Here is a 21,477-nt window from a genome sequence, read left to right as displayed (position 1 = left end):
TTAAGTCTACCTTTCTGTAGGAATTAAATTAAAAAAAAATTTTTTTTTAAGATTTATTTATTTGAGAGAGAAAGGGAGAGAGAGCACGCATACGAGCACAAGTTGGGGGGAGGAGCAGAGGGAGAGAGTCCCAAGCAGACTCCCCACTGAGTGAGGAACCTGAGTGGGGAGGGACTTGATCTCAGGACCCTGAGATCACCACCTGAGCCAAAATCAAAGATTCCGACGCCACCCAGGCGCCCCAAGTTCAAATAATTTTAAATTGAAGCAACAATGACTTCCATAATATAAAAGACAAACTCCAACTGAACTTTTAAGATAAAGCACAAGGTTTCAAATACATTTCATTCTTGTGATTTCTCTGCCACCACCTTGAATGAAGCCCCCAGACTTCCCATGGGGATGGGCAGCTACAGGCTGACCCCTCCATTAGGCAAGGTGGGCACAGTGCCTAGGGTCCCACAAGTGCTTTTCGGAGCTGTCAATAATGTCATGTTAATTTTTAAATAAGAAGAAAACAATTAACTTTTAGGTAGAAGGAAATGTTTTATAACATGAATGTAATTGTCTTTATGCCAAAATAGTTGTAAAATCTAATTTTAAAATTTTTTTATGGACTTGGGTAACCAGAAAGGCAAAAATGCCTAGGACTCACAAGAGTCCCACTCTGGCCCTGGGTCCCTCCCAAGGTAAACCTCAGAACAAAAGTGACAGTTGATGTAGGAAAGATGTTCAGGTTCGGAGCCAACAGCCAAGAAAGAATTCTTGAGACATCTTTGGTGCAAAAAGGTGGTTTTATTGAAGCACAGAGACAGGACCCGTGGGCAGAAAGGGTTGCTCTGGGGTCATGAGGAGTGGCCCATTATACACTTTCAAGTTGGGAGGGGGTTAGAGATAGTGAAAGTCTCTAAGGAATTTTAGAAGCAAGGTTTCCAGGACCTTGAGGGGGCTAGCTATTGTTAGGGAAAGGTCATTTATTACTGTCTAATAAAATCTTAGTCATGAGACCCTTCCGATGTATATCACTGAGTCAGATGCTTGGGGGATGATTGCCAACATGTATCTTGGTGGGGGGGGGGGGGGGGGGGGGAGAAAGAAGTTACCTTAGGAATTTTTAGATGTTAAAGTAGACTTACAGGATCCTGGGGATCGGGCTAAGATTGCCTTTTGCCCTTAGCAAAGTATTAACATGGAGGCAGTTGAGTCCCTAGAGGAAGGTCACTCTGCCTGTTTCGAGGACTTGTCAGTGGGCTGTAGACAGTAAGGAAATTTAATTTGTCTTTTTGCCTTTGTTTCCCACAACAACAATGGTATGGTTTAAAGTATGATGATCCAAATATCACCGTGATTTGGTGGGACAGTGGCAAGCATTTTTAAGTTGAAAAGTATGTACTATGTTTTAAAGTGTGGTTAAAAATGGTGGGTTTCCTACTGATGGTAGCAATAAAGCTTCCTTTTTGGGAAGTCAGAATTTTTGAACTCTGGTCTGATTGCTTACTTCCATTTTTAAATCATATATCATAATGGTTTTCAGAATTAGTGGGTCGAACTGTTAAGGGAGGAAGAAATATTTATTGGTTGGGACAAAGCATGTCTCACTAACACATGAAATGATTCTACATAGCTCTTGCATTATACAGAGGGAGGCAGATAATTGATAAAGATTCCCCACAAGAATGAGATGTTCACATAAAAATGAGGTCAGCAAATCCAGTCCTACCAGCTGGGATAATTTTACAAGGGTCAGACAGCCCTGGGGCATAAACTAATCACTCTGGGGTCTGGAGGGAGCCGACTCCTGATTCCCAAGAGGCAGCATCACACAATTAGATTGTTTACCCTTGCTCAACACAAATTTGACACATTTTCCAAAAACCGCCTGCTGGGGTCCTGTCAAAATGGATGATGGAAAGTCAGAATAATTTTCTGGCCCAGAATGCCTAGCATTCCAATAATCCATTCCATTTCAGTCCTGTTTTGGATGTAGAGAAGGATATTTTCCTCAGTAATGTTTTAAATCAATCCATTCTTGCATGCTTTAGCTGCCCCCCCCCCCTCCCCGAGCACAGATTCACGGTTGAATTGGAAGAAGCCAGGGGCATCCAGGACCTTCTGAAAGTAGTATCCTAAGGCTTCTTTTTTTTCTTGTATGTCATGGAGTTGTTAACTCAGAGAGAAGGAACTTATCTACTCCCAAGGCAAGAATGCCTTATGTAATTTTTAATGGCCAATGCAATTTTTCCCAGGTTGCTGGAAGAAAGCTGCCCACAGAAAAATATTCTATATATTTCTCATGAACATTCGGACTACAAAATAAATAAGACACTGAATACGACATTATTACAAACACTTTTTTAAGATTTTATTTATTTATTTGAGGGAGAGAGTGATAGAGCACCAGCAGGGGGAGGGACAGAAGGCAGTGGAAGAAGCAGGCTCCTCACTGAGCAGGGAGTCCGACGTGGGGCTCAATCCCAGGATCCCAGGATCATGGCCTGAGCCAAAGGCACAGGCCACCCAGGCATCCCTATTACAAACATTTTTTAAAAGGGTAAATAAGATTCTCAATTGGTTCACTCACCCCTGCCAATATTTGCTATACAATCATCCTTACCTAGTATTTACATAAAATATTGTCGCTGGTAATAAGCAGAATCGGGATTTGAATTCAGGTCTGCTTAGGTCTAAACTCTTGCTCTTACCCCCTATATTAGAATAGTGCCTGGAACAAAGCTAGTAGTCAATATATATTTTTGAATCTGAATCTAGATTAGGAAGTGGGCTGCTGGATCCAGGATTCTGAGGTATTTTCTGGAGCTACCTTACAGCTAATCTCAACTCCCAGCATGAAACGTTTCGTTAAAACCTCTGATAGGATTCGAGGGCCACATCTGATAATGCCCTAACTCAAATATTCTTTCAGGGTAATTTTACTCGTTATTGAAATTCAATTAGGATGAGAAAAATTAACTATTACAATTAAGTAAGCAAAAAGAAGTAAGAGAAATGATTAAAGTTCTGTTGCTTTAAAGAAAAGAATGTCCAAAGAAACTCAAACCATTTAACTGGATTCCAGATCACAGTGTACTGCGTATATACAAAACTAGCGAACTTGTTTTTTGGGTTTTTTTTTTTTTTTTTTTTTGAGTACTCATTTCATTCTTGGAACTCCTCTAAATGCACTTCACGCATTATCTCACTTAATCCTTGTGAGGTAGGTATTACTACTAGTCCTATTTTTCAGCAGAGGAAACCACAGTGGAGAGAGGTGAAGCGATTAACTCCATGTCAAACAGCCAATCAGTGGCAGAGCCAAGATTCTGGACCCAACCGGGTCCAGATGCAAAAGCCTATGCACTTAACCACTTTGCTCTGTTGCTTCCTATTTTATAACTATTACTTATTGGATACTTCAATGTGTCCCATATATCCTTTAGACACATTATCTCATTTACTATTCCCAGCAACCATAGGCTTGTATGTACAAGCGTGTATATGAATGGATGCAGATATAGAAATTGGCTTGTGTGAATAACACCATCTTTTATCCCATCACTGTAAATCATTTGACCACTCTTTCAACCCTTTGAAAGAAAGTCATCTTAGATACGTTCAAAGAAAGTCATCTTAGATACTCTATGATTAATCACACGAAGAACTCATACAAAAATTGCATTATGTATCATCTTTCTCAAATTTCCATTAGGTGTTTTAAGTGAATCTCCATTTCAAGATTTCAAGTTGAACAGAATTCATGTATTGTCATGTTCTTGTTCTGTTTTTTTTTTTATTTGAATATGAAATATAACAGCACCAAAGGAAGTTCTGCAATATCTTAAAGGACAGAGTTTTAAGACTATCAGACTTTCAGGACTATCATTGAACTTATAAAAGTTCAGAGGAAAGTCTCCAATGCATAGTTGCAGCCAAATGCCTCAAGTCTGTATGTACGTTCCACTAAGTATTATAAGACTCCATCATGTGTCCTGGTTATCGCCAGAGCTAAGAAGATCTGCCTTCTCCTCTTCACTTACTCAAGTGTGCAATTTATCTCTGTGGGGTGTGACAAGCCAACCAGCACTGGGCATCAAGGCCCTGCCCTCGTCCTCTCATCTCCCAGAAAAACAGTTCAACACAGAAGTTAAATGGTCCATTCAAGGCACCAGCCCACCCCGAATCTGGTCTTATACCTTCTCTTTAATTAGGATAGGTGTTTCACCTAATCAAGTGATCTCTAGTTCTCAGGGCCAATGAAGTGGCCTAAGCTCATGCTTCCCAAATTTAAATGTGCATATAAGTCACCTGGAGAATTTTGTTAAAAAGGGTGTTCTGATTCGATAGGTCTGGGAGGGCCTGAGATTCTGCATTTCTAACTCTCCCCCAGGTGGTGATGGATAGCAGACCACACGTGGAACAGCAAGGCTCTAGTTAATAGGCAAATGCAAAAAATAAAGGTCTGTGTTTCTGTTTTTGAGAGGTTCATCTTGGGTTCAAATCCAGAGGGATCGATACAATTTTTCATTACCTTCATGTGGCATTAAAAACTCTGGACAATCCTTAGAAATATCTATTCACTTTTTTAGCCGTAAGACTCCTCAAGGTTACCTCACTCCAAGTAGGGAGGGAGACCGTTATCCCAGACATAAAGTTAAAGGCATCTCTTCTGTCACTTAGCCACGCGTCCTCTTATGTCCATTTACCCAAAGAGTAAGCAATTAATGACTTCAAAATGGTGACTCTATGACACAGATGTGCTTAACACTCAGCTTCTCTAACTCAGACTACTTTGGATGCAAGGGTTGGTAACACTATGTAAATAAGGGACGATTTTACTGTATAGCTTAATGAACCAAGTACAGGCAGCACAAATTCCTTGGAGAAAATGCTTTAACACTGAAGAACAACTTGTGATTAGCATATCAATAGGAATAAATAAACAGTTTTAAGATACCTGAGGGTACTTAAGGACAGAGATTTTTCAACAAACTTCTTAAACTTCTGTTTATACTCCTAAACTACTTGGTTAATTCTTCTTAGACACTTTAAAAGGTCAACTTCAGCCCAGGTCTCCTGTCTGAAAATTAATAAGGTTTTAATGTAGTCAGAAATGCAGAAGTGGTGTCAAGGTAACTTGATTGACCCAAGCCAAAGAAACTTCTAGAATAGCAACATATTTTGGCTAGGTTTCTACCTATCTTCTTAAGTGTGATATTTTAAAGAACATTTATTTCAACATATTGGCAGAATTACTAGGTCACTTGCAAGAAGCAGGATAACTCTTTAACCATTTTTAACTGGTCAGAGAGGAGCCATAAAGCATGTAGACAATGCTGAAGGAAAAACAGCTTGTCAGTGGGGCTTCTCCACTTTAAAAGGGATCCTAAGAATCCTAAGAACTAGAGACAGTAGTTCTCCATTAAACCACAAATGTTTAAATGTTCAGATCACTGAACACTTGAGTCAAGCAGTCAGCCCCACAATGCTTTCATCCTTCCAATGAAGTATATCTGCTTAAATCTTTGATGTCAAAAGATTGTAGATGGCTCACCTCCAGACTGCACCACTTACTGTCCGTGTGACCTAGGGCAAGTCAAACTTTCTAAGGTTCAGATTCTTCATCTGTGGAGCAGGGATAATAAGTAGTAAGTATCTATCTTCCTCATGACATTGTGGAACGGAGCCTTTCCTATAATGGGCAGAAGGACTATTTATATACTCTATATACATCCGTGCTTGCACATCAATATTGCTTCTACTGTTAAAAGAATGGGGTTCAGTCTGTGAGCTTTAAAAAGACACACGAACCACAAGAACAGTCAAGAACTACCACCTAAACTCCATATTAAATCTATGAAGCTCCTGAGCACAGAGAAGATCCAGGCTAAAAAATATAAAGAGATTTTTCCTTCACAAACTGTGGGAAGAGTTCTGAATGCCACTTAACTTCTAAAGTTCAAGTCTAGAAAGATAGTAGTATGTGACCTCAGTGTGACCTTCTACCACACACAAGCCCACAGGGCTGTGTTTTCCCTTAAGTCAGTTCTTAGGCTTAGGTGTTTCACTGTGATGTCCAGTCCTTCATCTGAGCCAAGTTGATATTTGTTATTTCTTCCAATTTTTATCTAGAGAATCTTTGTAAATAACCTCTACCCTCCAAATCTGCCAAAAAGTGTATGTTAGTATAAAGTCCCATTTTTCTAGCAAAATCAGCTTTTTTAGGCCACATTTATATCTTTGGGTGACACTGCACCACCAGGAAAAGAAGAGTCCTCAACTGCTACTTCTTCTTAGGGAAAAATCTAATTTGAATAATGCATAAACTCAGTCAACAAGAACACCACATGGAAACATATACCCTTCTATATCTACTCTTCTTTCTTTCTTTTTTTTAAACTAATATTCAGCACTACACACGAAATTACTTCTACTCTAACCCAAAACACTGACTATGAAGAAGGGATTTTTCTCCCCCATATTTACTTTGGGAGTAGACACCAGCCATAGAGAAGTTAGCTGACTTCACATGCCCACAAACTCACAGCACCTCAGCTGATCAGCTCCCTGAGCTGTGTTCCTCGAGGAAATCTGGAAAGAAAACCTCTCAGCTTTAACCAGGACCTCAGACAGCTGAGAGAGCAGCTCTAGCAGAGCTTTGTGAATGAAGACTCTAGGCCTAGGAGTTACATGTGTCACACCCTTCCTGAGAAGTAAGATCCTGAGTAAGACCGTGAAACCTCTGGGTGTTTATGTTCTCACTCAGCAATGGGTATCACAATCCCAACTAATCTCCAGCTTTGCTTGTTAGAATGACAGCATAATGACCACAGACTTGGAAATGCAAAGATGTTCCCTAGAAGATTATTTGCAAATCATATATCCACTAATGGGTTAATAACCAAAATATACAAAGAACTCATACAACTCAGTAACACCAAAAAAATCCAATTAAAAACGGGCAGAGAATCTAAATAGACATTTTCCGAAGAAGACAGACAGATGGCCACAGGCACATAAAAAGAAGCTCAACATCATTAATCATCAGGAAGATGCAAATCAAAACCACAACGAGATATTGCCTTATACCTGTCAGAATGGCTATTATCAAAAAGACAAGAAATAACAAGTGCTGACAAGGATGAGAAGAAAAGGGAACCCTCATGCACTGTGGGTGGGAATGTAAATTGGTTCAGCCACTATGGAAAACAGTGTGAAGGTTACTTAAAAAATTAAAAACAGAGCTCTCATACGATCTGGCAATTCCACTACTGGGAAGAAAACAAAAACACTAACGGGAAAAGATATATGCACCCCTATGTTCATTACAGCATTATGTACAATAGCCAAGATATGGAAACAGCCTGTGTCCGTTGATGGATGATGAATGGATAAAAAGATGTGGTATGTATGTATATATACATATATACATAAACATGCAAATATATATATATTGCCATGTATACAAACACTGAATCACTGTTGTACACCTGAGACTAATATAATATTGTATGTCAGCTATAAATAAATAAATAATAAAATTAAAAAGGAATATGTGAAAAAAATTAATTAACTTAAAAAAACGAACAGAGATGCTCCCTAGAGACTATTGTAGAGAATAAGGAGTCCCTTCAACACTGAGATGCAGATGACAGAATGCTGGGGGTGTGAGGTTAAGTGGTGAGTGGGTTTGACGGGAAACCTACTTACTTTTAGGTATCAACAAATATATAGATCTGAACAAGAACTAATGCTACGATGCACAGTATTCAAGCCAAATTTCAAAGAGCACACTTAACCACGGTGTTACTCATCAACTTAACCAGAAATTCATAAATCTCCTGTGCTTCTGGACTGAAAATCAATATTCAACACAAAGCTTTTTGTTTTGGAGGTTGCTACTTTGTTTGGGGGTTTGTTGGTAGGCTGTTTTCTTGTTTCTATTTTGTGGTTTCCCCCCATGCCTTATCAACACTGGTTTCTTGGCCACATCTTAAATTTATAACATATTTACTCAGATGATTAATTGTAGGCATTAATCTTGTTCAAGCAAGTCTTGTCCTGAGCAACAGATAAACGGGAGACCCAAGGAAGAAAGCAGCCACAGCTCCTCCTCTGTCATAGGCTCACCTCATCCCATCTCCCCATCTCTCTGGAGACCAGTAAAGCTGGGGTTAGCTGGAGGGCTGGGTGCCAAGCATCTCCTCCTGTGAGCCCTCACACAGGGGCATATTCATATGCGGAGGGGAGCCATTTGGGTGATTAGCCTCCACAATAAGTTTCTTCAGAGAATGAAAGGTTTTGAAAGTTTTGAAGTATCTCTCAAAGTGCTTAAGTGGGTACAAAATGGTAGAACAAAATGTACTGAACATTTAGGTAACAAAACATTCCTCTTCTGCTAAAATCACCAGAAAGGTTAGCTGAGGGAAATCAGGATCTGTTTAATTTGGAACTTCTTTTACAAGAATCTACAATCGGGGCGTCTGGCTGGCTCACCGGGAAGAGCCTGCAACTCTTGATCTCGGGGGTTCATGAGTTTGAGCCCCATGCTGGGTGTAGAGATTTAAATAAATAAATAAATAAATGAGCAAACAAACAACGCTTAAAAAAAGAGAGAGAATCTGCAATCAAGTCTGCCTCCATTCAAAGAAAAGGACACAGTGCCCTGTGTTTTCCCAAGCCTTCACTGTTTTGACACATAGTAAGAGAAAGAATGAGATCAACATGGGTAAAACTTGCCATTGAATCATCTGATAATAGCTTTTAGAGGCACTGCTAGTGTTCCTGGGTCATGGGTGCTCCGTACCTAAATGTGCAGGGAAAAAAGAGTGAATACTGTGGTCCTTAATGGTAACTCCAACTTGCACTCATGATAAATTATCCAGTAAATAGTTTGCATCCTCATAATGTAGCCAGGTCACTCTCAGAAATTCTGTCCTGAGCAATGGATAAACCAGAAACAATAAACCAGAAATTCTTTCCTATCATCTTCTGTCTCATTGTTCCTCCCAGTCCCCAACCCCTAACACACAAACCTAGGTCCCCCCTGCCGAGAGGGGGAAATATAAAAGCAAAGAGTAAGCACTTCGTCACAGTGCCATGCCAGGTTACAGCTACCTGGCTTTCCCTCTACTCAGGATGGAGGAAAGTACGGATTATGCACCTGGCAAATATTTGCATGGTCTCCAGAGCAGTTAGATTCATCCATTTGCTCACAGAAGTACATGAGTACAGCTGAGAGAATAAATCAATTCAATTCAACAAACATTTATCAAGCTCCAGTCTGATTACAGTCTTTTGCAAAGGAAAAAAAAACCAAAAACCAAAAAAACACACCTGGCTATTGGAGCTGATTTTTGAAGAAGTCTAGAAATACGCTATTCTTTCCCCTCTCCCACCAAAAACAAATCATGAGGAAAGAAGCAACCAATTCCCTCAAATGATCAGCACGGCAGCATTTCATATTGTAAAATGTAACAAGCGCAAAGCCTGCCAATTCTTTTTTGTAGATGGAAAAGAATTCCCTTCTTATCTTTCTGGGAAAATAGCAATTTTGTTTGTTGGATAAAAAACTGTGTCTCCACTTGCTAAGAAATCAGTGATTAATTACCCAGCCATTGATCACACGTCAGTATTTTGGATATAAAGATTAGAAGAACTACATATTGAAATAAGTCATGACATCATTGCTTTAGGTTATAAATTCAGACTTATCGGGGATCTACTTAGGATGAATTCTAAACATGCAATGGAAGGGAAGGACAAAACTAATCCCTGCCAAACATTTAAAGAGATTTAGGCTACTTGACCACGAGCCAGGCTCTATTGCCTACTTGGTGACATCAGGAAAGTCATGTATAAGCTCTGAGACCTCGGGGCGCCTGGGTGGCTCAGTCAGTTGAGCGTCTGCCTTCAGCTCAGGTCATGATCCCAGAGTCCTGGGATCGAGTCCCACATCGGGCTCCTTGCTCAGCAAGGGGCCTGCTTCTCCCTCTGCCTGCCTCTGTCTCTCTGATAAATAAATAAAATCTAAATAAATAAATAAATAAGCTCTGAGACCTCAAGTGTTCCATCTGTAAAACAGGGATACCCATACCTCTTGTATCTCACTTGTGGGGCAATTGTAAAGGTCAGGTGAAATAATGAGTATGAAGGTTTGGGGAAAAGAGTTACAACCATCAGTATCGATGTTTAACTCCACAGTCCCGAAGACATGGCAGAAGGAAAACCCAAGAAAACTCATATATATGAGTATATGTACTACTGTATAGCAGGGTCTTTACAAGTTCAGATGAGCTGTGGCCTCTTTTGTTTTCCCACATGGACAGTTTTAGAATCATGTCCATGACGCTAGTTGTAGAAAGAAGGGAAGACATTCTTTCCTTATCCTATTTTCATTACACTTCACGGTAGGTGGACACTTTTTATTTAACTTATCGGTATTTAAGCTGCTGTTGGCTATTAAATATTATCTATTTATATATTATATGATTATATAAATAATCCTGGATTCAACACTTGAGATTAAGCAACAATGACACATATTCCACTGAGATAGAGCATTTCAAACTCAGCAAAATATAAGAGTGGTATGCTCTCTTTTTTTTTTTTTTAAACCATCTACTCTGCATTGGCACTAGAGAAAAAGTAAGATAATGTTCTGGACCTCAAAGAGCTCAGAGTTTAGAGTGGAAACAAGCAGAACATTACAAAACCGTGAGGTCAGTGCAGCGAGAAGTCAGCAGGTGTCACAGGGTACAGAGAAGGGGGCTGCTGCCTGAACCAAGTGTTCAGGAAGTAGGGTAACTAGCACGAATAAATAGAAAGCATGTGGGCTATGCATGAATGCCGAGCAATGAGATAGCACTGAAGCACCCAGTGAGTCAGGATGGGCCAAAGACGAGGCTGGAGGGAGAGACAGAGATCCCATTGTGAGGGACCTGGGAATGGGGGGTATAGAACCTAAGTGTGGGGCCGCTGTGTGGATTGATGCAACGAGGGGAGTATCAGGTGAGTGTCGCACTGATGAAGGAATAGCTACATGAAGGAGACCCCAACAGTCCTCCATCCAGAACATTCTGCTGTGTTGTGAAATACTGCATCTCCTATGAAAAAAGAAACTTCCTGGGGCGCCTGGGTGGCTCAGTCGGTGAAGTGGCTGCCTTTGGCTCAGGTCATGATCCCAGGGTCCTGGGATCAAGCCCTGTGTCAGGCTCTCTGCACAGCGGGGAGCCTGCTTCTCCCTCTCCTCCTGCCCCTGCTTGTGCTCTCTCTCTCTCTCTGTCAAATAAATAAATAAAATCTTAAAAAAAAAAAAAAAAAAAGAAATTTCCTGCTAAAAAAGAAAATAGTTGATACATTTAAAGGTAAAAGGGAACCTCATTTATAAAACTGTAATAAATATAACCACAGCCTAGAACATGTTAGTAGAGAAAACATTAACCACACTCTTTGAGGATTCATACAAAATGCTTGTACATTTTTTATTGACCTCGACCTCTATTTCCACCTCAACCTGAGAAGGATCACTTTATGGTCAATAAAAATAGAGTAGAAAAATCAAGGACTCAGCTGGTTTCGGCTTCCTAGAACAAGATGCAGCCCTACAGGTGCTGGGTGGTCAGTCACCTGGAGAATAAAGTGGGCTGTTAGTGAGTCATCTTGAGGAATGCCAACACATGGAGAGACAGACGTGCAGGACCTTTTGAGGCTTACTGGAGAGCCTGAGTTTCAAGAAACTACCCAGGAAACCATCACCTCCACAATTAAGTTAACAGGGAGTATTTTTTAAAAGAAAGACCAGAGGCCTAGGGGAGGAAGGGAAGTAAGGAATGAGGAGTTATTGTCGAATGCGTGCCGAGTTTCAGTGTGGGACGGTGAAAAGCTCTGGATTTGGATGGTGCTGATGGATGCACAGCCATGTGGATGTACTTGTTGCTACTGCATAGTACTTGGTGCTATGTATATTTTACCACAATAAATAAGAGAGAGAGAAGCAAAACTAAAAAGTAGCAAGACTTCTAGTCAATTCAGCTAGGAGCCTCATACTGTCTTTCTGAATGTGACGCCCAGACCAAAACTAAATTGCTCAAGAGATACTTTAAAGAAAGGTGTCACCTGGAACATGCTAGTGGACTGCCAAAGGGGGGCAGATTGTATAACTAGGGCAAGTTTTCTAAAACAATCGAGCATCTTCCCCCTAAAGGACACTGAGCTCTTCACAGCATCTGGTTCATAACTCTTCCGTACAGCCTAGGAAGATAATATTGTTATTATCCCCATATTATGATGGTAGCTATTTGGTATTTGTTAAGAGTTCTCAGTGAGTCAGCTGCTCTTCATTTCTCCTTTGTTGTAGATAGGAACAACAACAACAAAATAGACAAGTTCTGTGCATTGCCTTGGAAAGTAAGCAACAGGACCCAGATCAGAAGCAATGCCCAAGACCACAGCACTTGGCAGGAGGGGTAGCACCCAGCCTGATTTGGAGGCCCTGGCAATGCTTTGTTCCCTCATTCTAAAACCTCACCACCAAGCAGGGCTCCGACTTAGAAAAGAGTATGTATTTGCTTGTCAAACAGCAGATACTTGTTTTTGCACATGCAAAATGTCCAAGTCGATTTAATAAAATTACATCTGAGGTTAAACCACAGAGATAAGAAATTCAATCTCAGGGCTCCAATTAATTAACTGGTTAATAAGAATTGGTTATTCTTGGGGCGCCTGGGTGGCTCAGTCGTTAAGCGTCTGCCTTCGGCTCAGGTCATGATCCCGGGGTCCTGGGATCGAGTCCCGCATCGGGCTCCCTGCTCTGCAGGAAGCCTGCTTCTCCCTCTCCCGCTCCCCCTGTTTGTGTTCCCTCTCTCGCTGTGTCGCTCTCTGTCAAATAAATAAATAAAATCTTTAAAAAAAAAAAAAAGAATTGGTTATTCTTTTTCAAAAGGATCTCAAATGCTTCCCATGTACAAAATAGTTAAAACTGTGCACAGCTCTAAATTCTGTGCCTGTAATCCTGGCAGAGTTTTATTTTACAGGTTACAAATAACCCAAAAGAATGGTAATTATACATAGTAAGTATTGACTGTTTAATTACTTGAGACTGCCTTATAATCACCGAGTCATTAAGGGTGTTATGAGATCTAAAAGCTACAAGTCACCAGGGTGTTGTGCATCAAGTTATTGGGCAATTCACTGATATGAGATGGAATGGAAGTATTCTGAACTAAAGCAATCTAAACACTTCCAATGGAAGGTGGGCACACACGTGCCAAGCCAATGATAGATGCTTATTATAAAGGCTGATGCTGAATAAATGAATAAGCGAGGTAAACAAAACTCCAAGATAGAGATAAGAGTGGCAGGGACTCCTTCCCAAAGGCAAAGACACCAAGAAGAGCCCCTGTATTACCTGAGAAGCAATACCTTAGTCCAGTGGCTCTCAGTTCTGGTTGCACGTTAGAAGCAACTGGGATGTTCCAGAAACCAACTCTACCCAATCATACACCAAGCCAATGAAAACCAAAACCAAGGGCCCAGGTCTGTATAGTTTTTCAAAGGTATCCAGATGATTTCTACAAACAGCGAGGGCTGAGAACCACTAGTAGCAACAAGATATCCCACATCATCCGCTGCGGCAAGTTTTGGTAGCCACTCTGGAGGTCCTGCCACCTAGCAGGGAAAGCGACCTTTCCATACAGCATGTGGGATACAGGTGCTCATGAAGGTCTTCCCTCTGTGCTCATGTGGCAACCATCTCATTCATTACACCTGACAGATCAGAGCACAAGGTGCCATGGTCTTGAGCCAAGTTAGATGCAAACAACATGGCGACCTATGAGGATGAAGAGCTCATCAAGACAACACATTTCAAGGGTAAATGATTCCTCTCACCACCCTGCCACAAAGTTCCAGAGTGCTACAACCAATTCTTCTTTCCCCTAATAATCTATCTTTTTTTTACAAATTCCTGGGAAGTTGGGTTTTTTTGAAATCCTAAAAATCAGCTATAGTATCTCATTGGCAATTACATCATCAAATGCCATATAAGAAGTATTGAGAATTGGATTTAATATAAATCATGCAATTCTGAGCATACATAAATACCAAGAAATCCAAGGTAGAAGGGGAAGCACAACGCTATGTGTGTTTCTGACCTCATCTTCTATGAATGTCTCTTCCAGGTCATAAAATTTATAAAAATAAGACCATGGAAAGAACTGGTAAGCTAGGCTCAGCTGGCACGTGTGTTTGAGAAGAAGGAAAGGCTGCTGAGTGCTCACTGTGCATCAGGCACTGCGCTGAGGTCTTCCAGACACAGTACACCTCAGCCTTCTGAACAGCCCTCCACTGCACTATTACTAACTGATGAACAAGTCCAGACGCAGAGAATGAGTTGGCTGTCTTCACACAACCAGAACAAGGCAGAACCAGACTGGGAATCCAGCTCAGTCCTGCTCCAAAATCCTTTTTACTACACTTCTCTCCACTTACTAAAATGCTAAATTACACTCCAACATGGGCAAACTCCAAGGCCTCCAGGTTTCTTCCATATCCCCCTTCCATAGTCCACTCGGGTCTCCACTCTGCCTGGGCAGCATTACTGCTCCATACGCTACACTCCCACTGTCTCTGCCCACCAATTTTAAGAGTTTTGCTATCTTGTCTTATCCTTAGAGAAGAGGTTCTCAACTGGGAGTAATTTTGCTCCCCAGGAAATATTTGGCAATGTCTGGAGAAATTTTTGATTGTCATGACTTTGAAGTGCTACTGATACCTCATGGGTAGAGGCCAGGGATGCTGCTAAACATCCTACAATGCGCAGGAGAGCCCCCCGCAACAAAGAGTTAGCCATCCCAAAATGTCAATAGTTCCACGAATGAGAAACCCTGCATTGGAGTGATAATGTAGTTTAATAAATAGTGCTTTAGTTTCTTCCCCTACAAAATCATGAAGAGTAACTAAGACAATATATATGAAAACTTTTAGCACATAGGAAGCACTCAGAGTCCTAATGAGATAATCTGATTGCACACTTCTATACGGTAGGAACCACCTCAGTTGGCTCTACATTCTTCCCACACAAAGCACAGAGCTTTTTTCACTGGCACTCAACAACTGGTGAAATAATGCATTCTTTGTATTGGAAATTATTGGTTAAAAAAAACAAATGCCACTATTATCTAAGAAACACAACATTCTCCCCATACTCCTTACCAAAAGATAAGTGAATAGTATAATTCGTGATTCATTAGAACGGACTATGAAAAGCTACACTGCATCTGAGTATATCATATAGTCACCTTCATATCAAGACTATTGATAAGCTCACTATTAAAATGCTTTGTCTTACTTTAACAGGTTAATTAAGAGATCACAATATACAGACTTGAGGAAATCTCATGCAACAGGCTCAGATTCTTCTATCTATACCAAGTTGGTTTGACCATATTGATTCTCAGGTCTCGAGTTGAATGATTCAGGACAACCTTAAACTGTAATCACAGCATGTCAAATAAAAACACCAAAAGCTTAATCTCTCAATGAGTACATCAGAACTGGTTGGCATCATATCTCAGGTCAGGATCTTTATGTTTTTGACTTCTCAGTTGATGTAAGTTGGAGTCAGCATGGAAATCTTAAAGTAAATGATTACAAAAAGCATTAGGACTAGCATTCATTCAAGTGGCCCTACAACAGGATAATCTACACTCATTTTTGCAGTTTCTGGAGGCATGGCCCCAAGGCCCTAACCATCAGAATGAACCCATATGCTTAATAAAAGTGCAGATTCCTGGACCCCACCCCAGACCCATGAATCAAAATTTCAGAGATTGATCCTAGCCACCTATATTTTTAATAATTTCCCAAATATTTGTTTTGCACACTAGAGTTTAAGAACCTCTGCCAGGAGACTGAAACCCCAGACAATGGATTTGCCTCATTTTGTAAATGTCCAGCATGGGTCTGGCTTCTATAGACTATCAACAATTCATTTAACATAAAATCCACATCCACTTCCCACCATAAAATATAAGTAGGGCATTTTGTTGATTATTTTGTGTAAATATGCATTTCTGAATATTAACATTTTATGGGAATATTAATATTTTATGGGAAATGCTGAAAAACTGGACATGAATATAAAAAGAATTATCAAGGAAAACAAAGCTCAATGCTGGGCCCCACAATCGTCAACATCTATTATGTACCAGACTAGGGATACAATGGTAGCTAGACACACTAGGTTCCTATCCTGATTTTTCCTTTATTTATGCATTTAAATTGTTTCCTATGCACTCAAACAAAGAAGCAAGATGATTTCGGAGAGTGGCAATGCCATGAAGACAATAAAACAAGGTGATGTAATAGAGAAAGTCTGTGGGGGAAGGAGGCAGATGTGGTGGCTGTCTGTATTAGATACAAGGATGAAAAGTAGTTTCCTTAAAGAGGTAACATTTGAACTGAGACCCAAAGGAGAAGGAGCCAGTCATGAGAGGGTTGGAGGAAAGTGTTCTAGACAGAGGAAACTATTGCTATAAAGACCTCAAGTTGAGAACAAGGTTCTCATGAAATTATTACAGGAATTAAATCAGAAATCAGATCACATATACAAAATGTTTTGCAAAACTGAAAACTACTTAAAAGTATAAAGTATTATTTTTTAGGGGCATCTGGGTGGCTCAGTCTGTTAAGCGTCCGACTCTTGATTTCAGCTGAGGTCATATCAAATGGGTCATGGGATGTAGCCCCGCATTGGTCTCCGCACTCAGCGGGGAGTCTGCTTGAGGATTCTCTCTCTCTGTCCCTCCCCACCACATGCTCGTACTCTCTCTCTCTCAAATAAATGAATAAATCTTTTTTTAAAAAGTATAAAGTATTATTTTTAGTAATATGTTAAAATAGTTCCCAGATACAGTCTGCAATAACGAAGGGCCTCAGGTCTGTGTCATATGAAGAATTAATCAAGCAACTTGAGGCTATATTGCCTAAAGAAAGGGAGATACAAGTATGTGTTTGGGGGAAGAAATGAGAAGTCTTCTTCAAATATCTGAGGACTATGTTCTTGTGGAAGGAGATTTAATGTTATTTTTTTTTTTAATTTTTATTTATTTATTTGACAGAGAGAAAGACAGCAAGGGAGGGAGCACAAGCAGGGGGAGCGGGAGAGGGAGAAGCAGGCTTCCGGCCAAGCAGGGAGCCTGATGTGGGGCTTGATCAGGACCCTAGGACCATGACCTGAGCCGAAGGCAGACGTTTAATGACTGAGCCACCCAGGCGCCCCTGATGTTATTTTTTAAAATAGCTCTGAGAGTATGGAATGAGCTTGAAATGGTAAACAGTTTAGAAAGGCAGAATGTTGGCTCAAAATGATGATGAACATTCAAAGAAAGTTGCAGGAAAATGCACTGACTGGTAGGTACTGAGTTCTACACGACCAGAAGCAATCAAGGTTGGGCTGCACAGACATTTGGCAAGGAATGATTTGATTAGATGCCTTATAAAAACTTTTGCAATCCTTTGAAAGTACACGCACTCGCTCTCTCTCAGTGCTCCTCACACATGCACTGCAACACCCAAGGCCTCCCTTAGTCCATGCTTTACAATCTTAAGGAGGTTTTGAGAAAAACCTGAGAAATACTGAGGATTCTACCACATTTCTAATTCACACTGTCACCCTGGAATCAAGCATGTCTCCATCTCTGTAATAACCAATGTATATTTCAAAAGGGCAAATTAAGAAACAGGATAGACTAACATTCATTTTTGAAATCTGTGGCTAAGATTTAGTGGTGTTTTACAGTAAACATTAAACAATTCTCTGAACTTATTAAAATAATTACTTTATTTTAACAAAAATATATCTGAATTCCATTAGCTCCCAATATGTGGCATGCCAATGAACAGCCAAAACTGATAGTAAATAGGTATGTGGCCTTTGGTTGGTTTGGTTTTTAATGGAGCCATGGGCCCAGGAAGATGATTTCCTCAATAAAAGTCCTGACAGAGAATCACTACTCTATTATTTATGTACTCAGACCAATAAATAAAGTAAAAAAATACTGAGTTGCCACTTGACCACCTGGGACCAAAATGCTAAAGATAAACAATCTAGCCTTCCAAGGACAGAGAGCCCAAGCCAGACTTGGGAGTAAGACTAGAAATAACTTTGAAAAGCTAAACATTACTATGACCTTTATATAAAATATTTATATTTCCACATCCAGATGTATGTGGCTCATATTCAAATAGACTGCAGAAAACATTCTCTTAATACCTACAATTTTTGTGCACATTTTTGTTTATTGTATTAAGTAGGTTTCTTAAAAACTACTTGTAAATAAAATTATATCATGACCCTCTTAGGACAACTTATAAAAGAAACCTATAATGAATCTTTCCATAAAATAAAGACAATGTCTATATAATTGTCCAAAAAAAATTATACTTAATTTTATGAAATTCAGGAACACCAAAAACTGGATTTACAAAAAATTAAAATCAAAGGTTTAATACTTAATATAAAGAAAGAATTTATCATAGAATTTTTTTGTGTAGGAATCTCTTCTTAGGGCTATAAAATTACTATTTATGCCTACAGTATTTTAGAAATACACCTATTCCCTAAAAGGTAAATATAACCTATAATGTAAACAATCACTTCGTAACTTATTTTTCTTTAGGTTCACATGTATCTGATTTTGCTATTTTATTTTTAGAGATTTATTTATTTATTTGAGAGAGAGAGAGCGGGGGAGGGGCAGAGGGAGAGAGAGAGAGAGAGAGAGAGAGAGAGAGGGAATCTCAAGCAGAGTCCCCACTGAGCACAGAGCCAGACAGACACAGAGCTCACTCCCAGGACCCTGAGATCATGACCTGAGCTGAAATCAAGAGTGGACACTTAATGGATTGAGCCACCCAGGTGCCTCTGATTTTGCTATTTTTTTAAGCTTTAATCCTTCAGAACTCAGATGACAAAAGGACTGAATTAGCGGCTCAGGAAACCCAGGTATCTCTGTTCATAAGCAGGTGCCACTTAATATCATCTGAGTTGCCTAGAAACCAACCCCTTAAATGAGCAGGGAGTTTTAATTCTTCAGATATATCATTACAAGTCCCCAAAGCATTTCTAACTATATTCTCACTTGACTAATGCACAGAAAAGCTGCGATGCCACAAAACAATACTTAGGGCTGGTAAGAGAGACCAAGTTTTCTGGTCCCATACACCAATGCATTCGCCAAGACCTTTCTTTGCAGTCTCCCTTCAGCTTGAGTGGTGCCAAAGTTCTGTATCAACCACTAAAAGGATGGAATCTTTTCCTTCCTTCCTTCCTTCCTTCCTTCCTTCCTTCTTCCTTCTTCCTTCCCCTTCCTTCCTTCCTTCCTTTCTTCCTTCCTTCTTCCCTCCTTCCTTCCTTCCTTCATTTATTTTAAGTAGACTACATGCCCAGCATGGAGCCCAACATGGGGCTCGAACTCACCACTGTGAGATCAAGACCTGAGCCAAGATCAAGACCCAAGCTGAGATCAAGAGTCGGACACTCAACCAATTGAGCCACCCAGGTGCCCCAAGAATGGCATCTTCAGAATAATGTTAACAACATAGTTGGTAAATATCTTTCCTTTCTAAAAAGACCTTACACCTCTTGACACTTGTTTCCTTTTCTTTTCAGGTGACAAGAAAGTAGGGATAATTCTGAATTTTCCAAACATTCTCATCCTTAACTTAATCTCTTTGTTGTCTTCTTTTGCAAGAATATACAATCCACCTCTTAGATTAGTAGACAAAGCTGTGAATTGTCCCCCAAATGCATATTCTACAGGTGGGAAGCATGGTACAATGGAATGGTTCTAAAAAAAAGGGCACCATAAAACCAAGAGCATGTGATAGAGTTGCAACTCCATACTGTCAGCAAATCAGAAGTAATTTTCTACCTAAATCAGAGCTTAATTCATTAGCCCACATTAATTCACAAGTTCAATCCAATTTCTCAAAATGCAATAACACAATCTTCCAACCTAATTATCTTCATTGACAGTATTTTAAAGCATTTGCTGAGACACATTTCTTCCTTGTGTCAGACAGGATCAACATCAAGTGAACAGCTTGGGTGGACTACATTTTGTCTAATTGCAAGGGGTTGACATTTTAGGAAACAATCATTTCTTGCAAGGGAGAAATTTTCCCCTGGATGGACACCAAAGGCTACCTTCCAATAAGTAAAGGTTTAAATGTATCTGTTTACAATTGTGTGCAGATTCTCAAGAACATCGTGTGTGTGTGTGTGTGTGTGTATGTGTACTTTTGACATTCTGTAGAATTGGAAATATTACAATATGGAGGACTTCTACAGTAATTTTAATCACTAAGAGAAGTTTAGGAATCAGAGAAGGAACTTTTAAAAACAGAACAACAAAAAGAGATCATTTGTAATGAAAATACCATCCCATCTCACTACCACTCAGGAAAATGATGGATATTTCCCTAGAAACAATCACGAGAAAAGAATTGGTTTGTTTTGAAGGCATTTATTTCAATAGCTCATTTACTAAAACCCCCTGAATTTTAATCCAAAAACAGTACATTTCTATTTCCTTTTAATAATCAAAAGGGAAATCAACCCACATTTTTAAACAGTCATATTTTTTAAGACCCTTTACCGGGGGGGCAATATCTTTTAAAAGAATTTTTAAGTGAACTTACAAGCAAAAATTAGTAAAAGGACAAAAAATACTTCTTATTCCTCAACTCAAGTTTAACTTTTATTTATTGCCTATCTTCTAAAAGTCATTCTGCCATTAGGCTTTTGCTTTGTGAGGTAGCCAGGTTTCTCCTAACACTGTTCACTAAGCTCAGTTTAATTCATGCCCTGGGCCAATAACAAATCTACCTATCCAGCTGCAATACTTTAATAGCTTAAATTGCTAAAGTAAAAGTCATCCTTTACTCCTTTGAAAACCAGCTCTGGCAGTGTTAAAGTAAAGGAAACTAAATACGTAAAGAGCTTCAAATATGCAGCATTGAAATTCATGCGTCAGATGTAAACATTATAATACATAATGAAGGACAAGGCCCAAACTTCAGAATCCTGTTTAGGCAATGGGATTACAGATATATGTTAAAAGATGGAGAGTCAATTAAGAAGCACATTATTTTGTTTTAAATCTGTTGTAAGGCATATATGAGCAAGAACAGACAGCACAGCTATTTAGCATTCATGAATCAAAAACCACATAGAAGCCATGTTCAAACTCAGTGAACTTACCTTATAAACTTGTCCATATGTTCCATTTCCAACAAGTTCCACTAATTCAAAGATCCCTGCAGGGTCCTAAAAAAACAATAAACAAACAAAAATTCAAAATAACATTCCAGGCATTGTCTTAATCAAAAGCAAACACTTAAAATAAGCAAGTAAATAACAACTTTAGCTTTGGGGCTCTCATGTGTTATTAATTACTAATAAAATTTAAGTCAGCTGAA

The 21,477-nt window shown here is 39.6% G+C and overlaps 1 protein-coding gene across 6 annotated transcripts in view; it reads right to left on the bottom strand.

Annotated features, from left to right (window-relative positions):
- TNIK (TRAF2 and NCK interacting kinase) overlaps nt 1–21,477 on the bottom strand; it is a 383,893-nt gene that overhangs the window by 280,111 nt on the left and 82,305 nt on the right. For all 6 annotated transcript variants that reach the window (XM_032407214.1, XM_032407215.1, XM_032407217.1 and 3 more), the window contains exon 2: nt 21,260–21,325. In XM_032407214.1, coding sequence (XP_032263105.1) covers nt 21,260–21,325 — 66 coding nt within the window. The remainder of the gene's footprint in view (nt 1–21,259; nt 21,326–21,477) is intronic.

The sequence above is a fragment of the Phoca vitulina genome, unplaced genomic scaffold (assembly GCF_004348235.1).
Source record: "Phoca vitulina isolate PV1807 unplaced genomic scaffold, GSC_HSeal_1.0 scaffold8, whole genome shotgun sequence".
In the NCBI taxonomy this organism is placed as follows: Eukaryota; Metazoa; Chordata; class Mammalia; order Carnivora; family Phocidae; genus Phoca; species Phoca vitulina.
The sequence above is the reverse complement of the archived record's forward strand: the minus strand, read 5'-3'. Positions and strand labels throughout refer to the sequence as shown.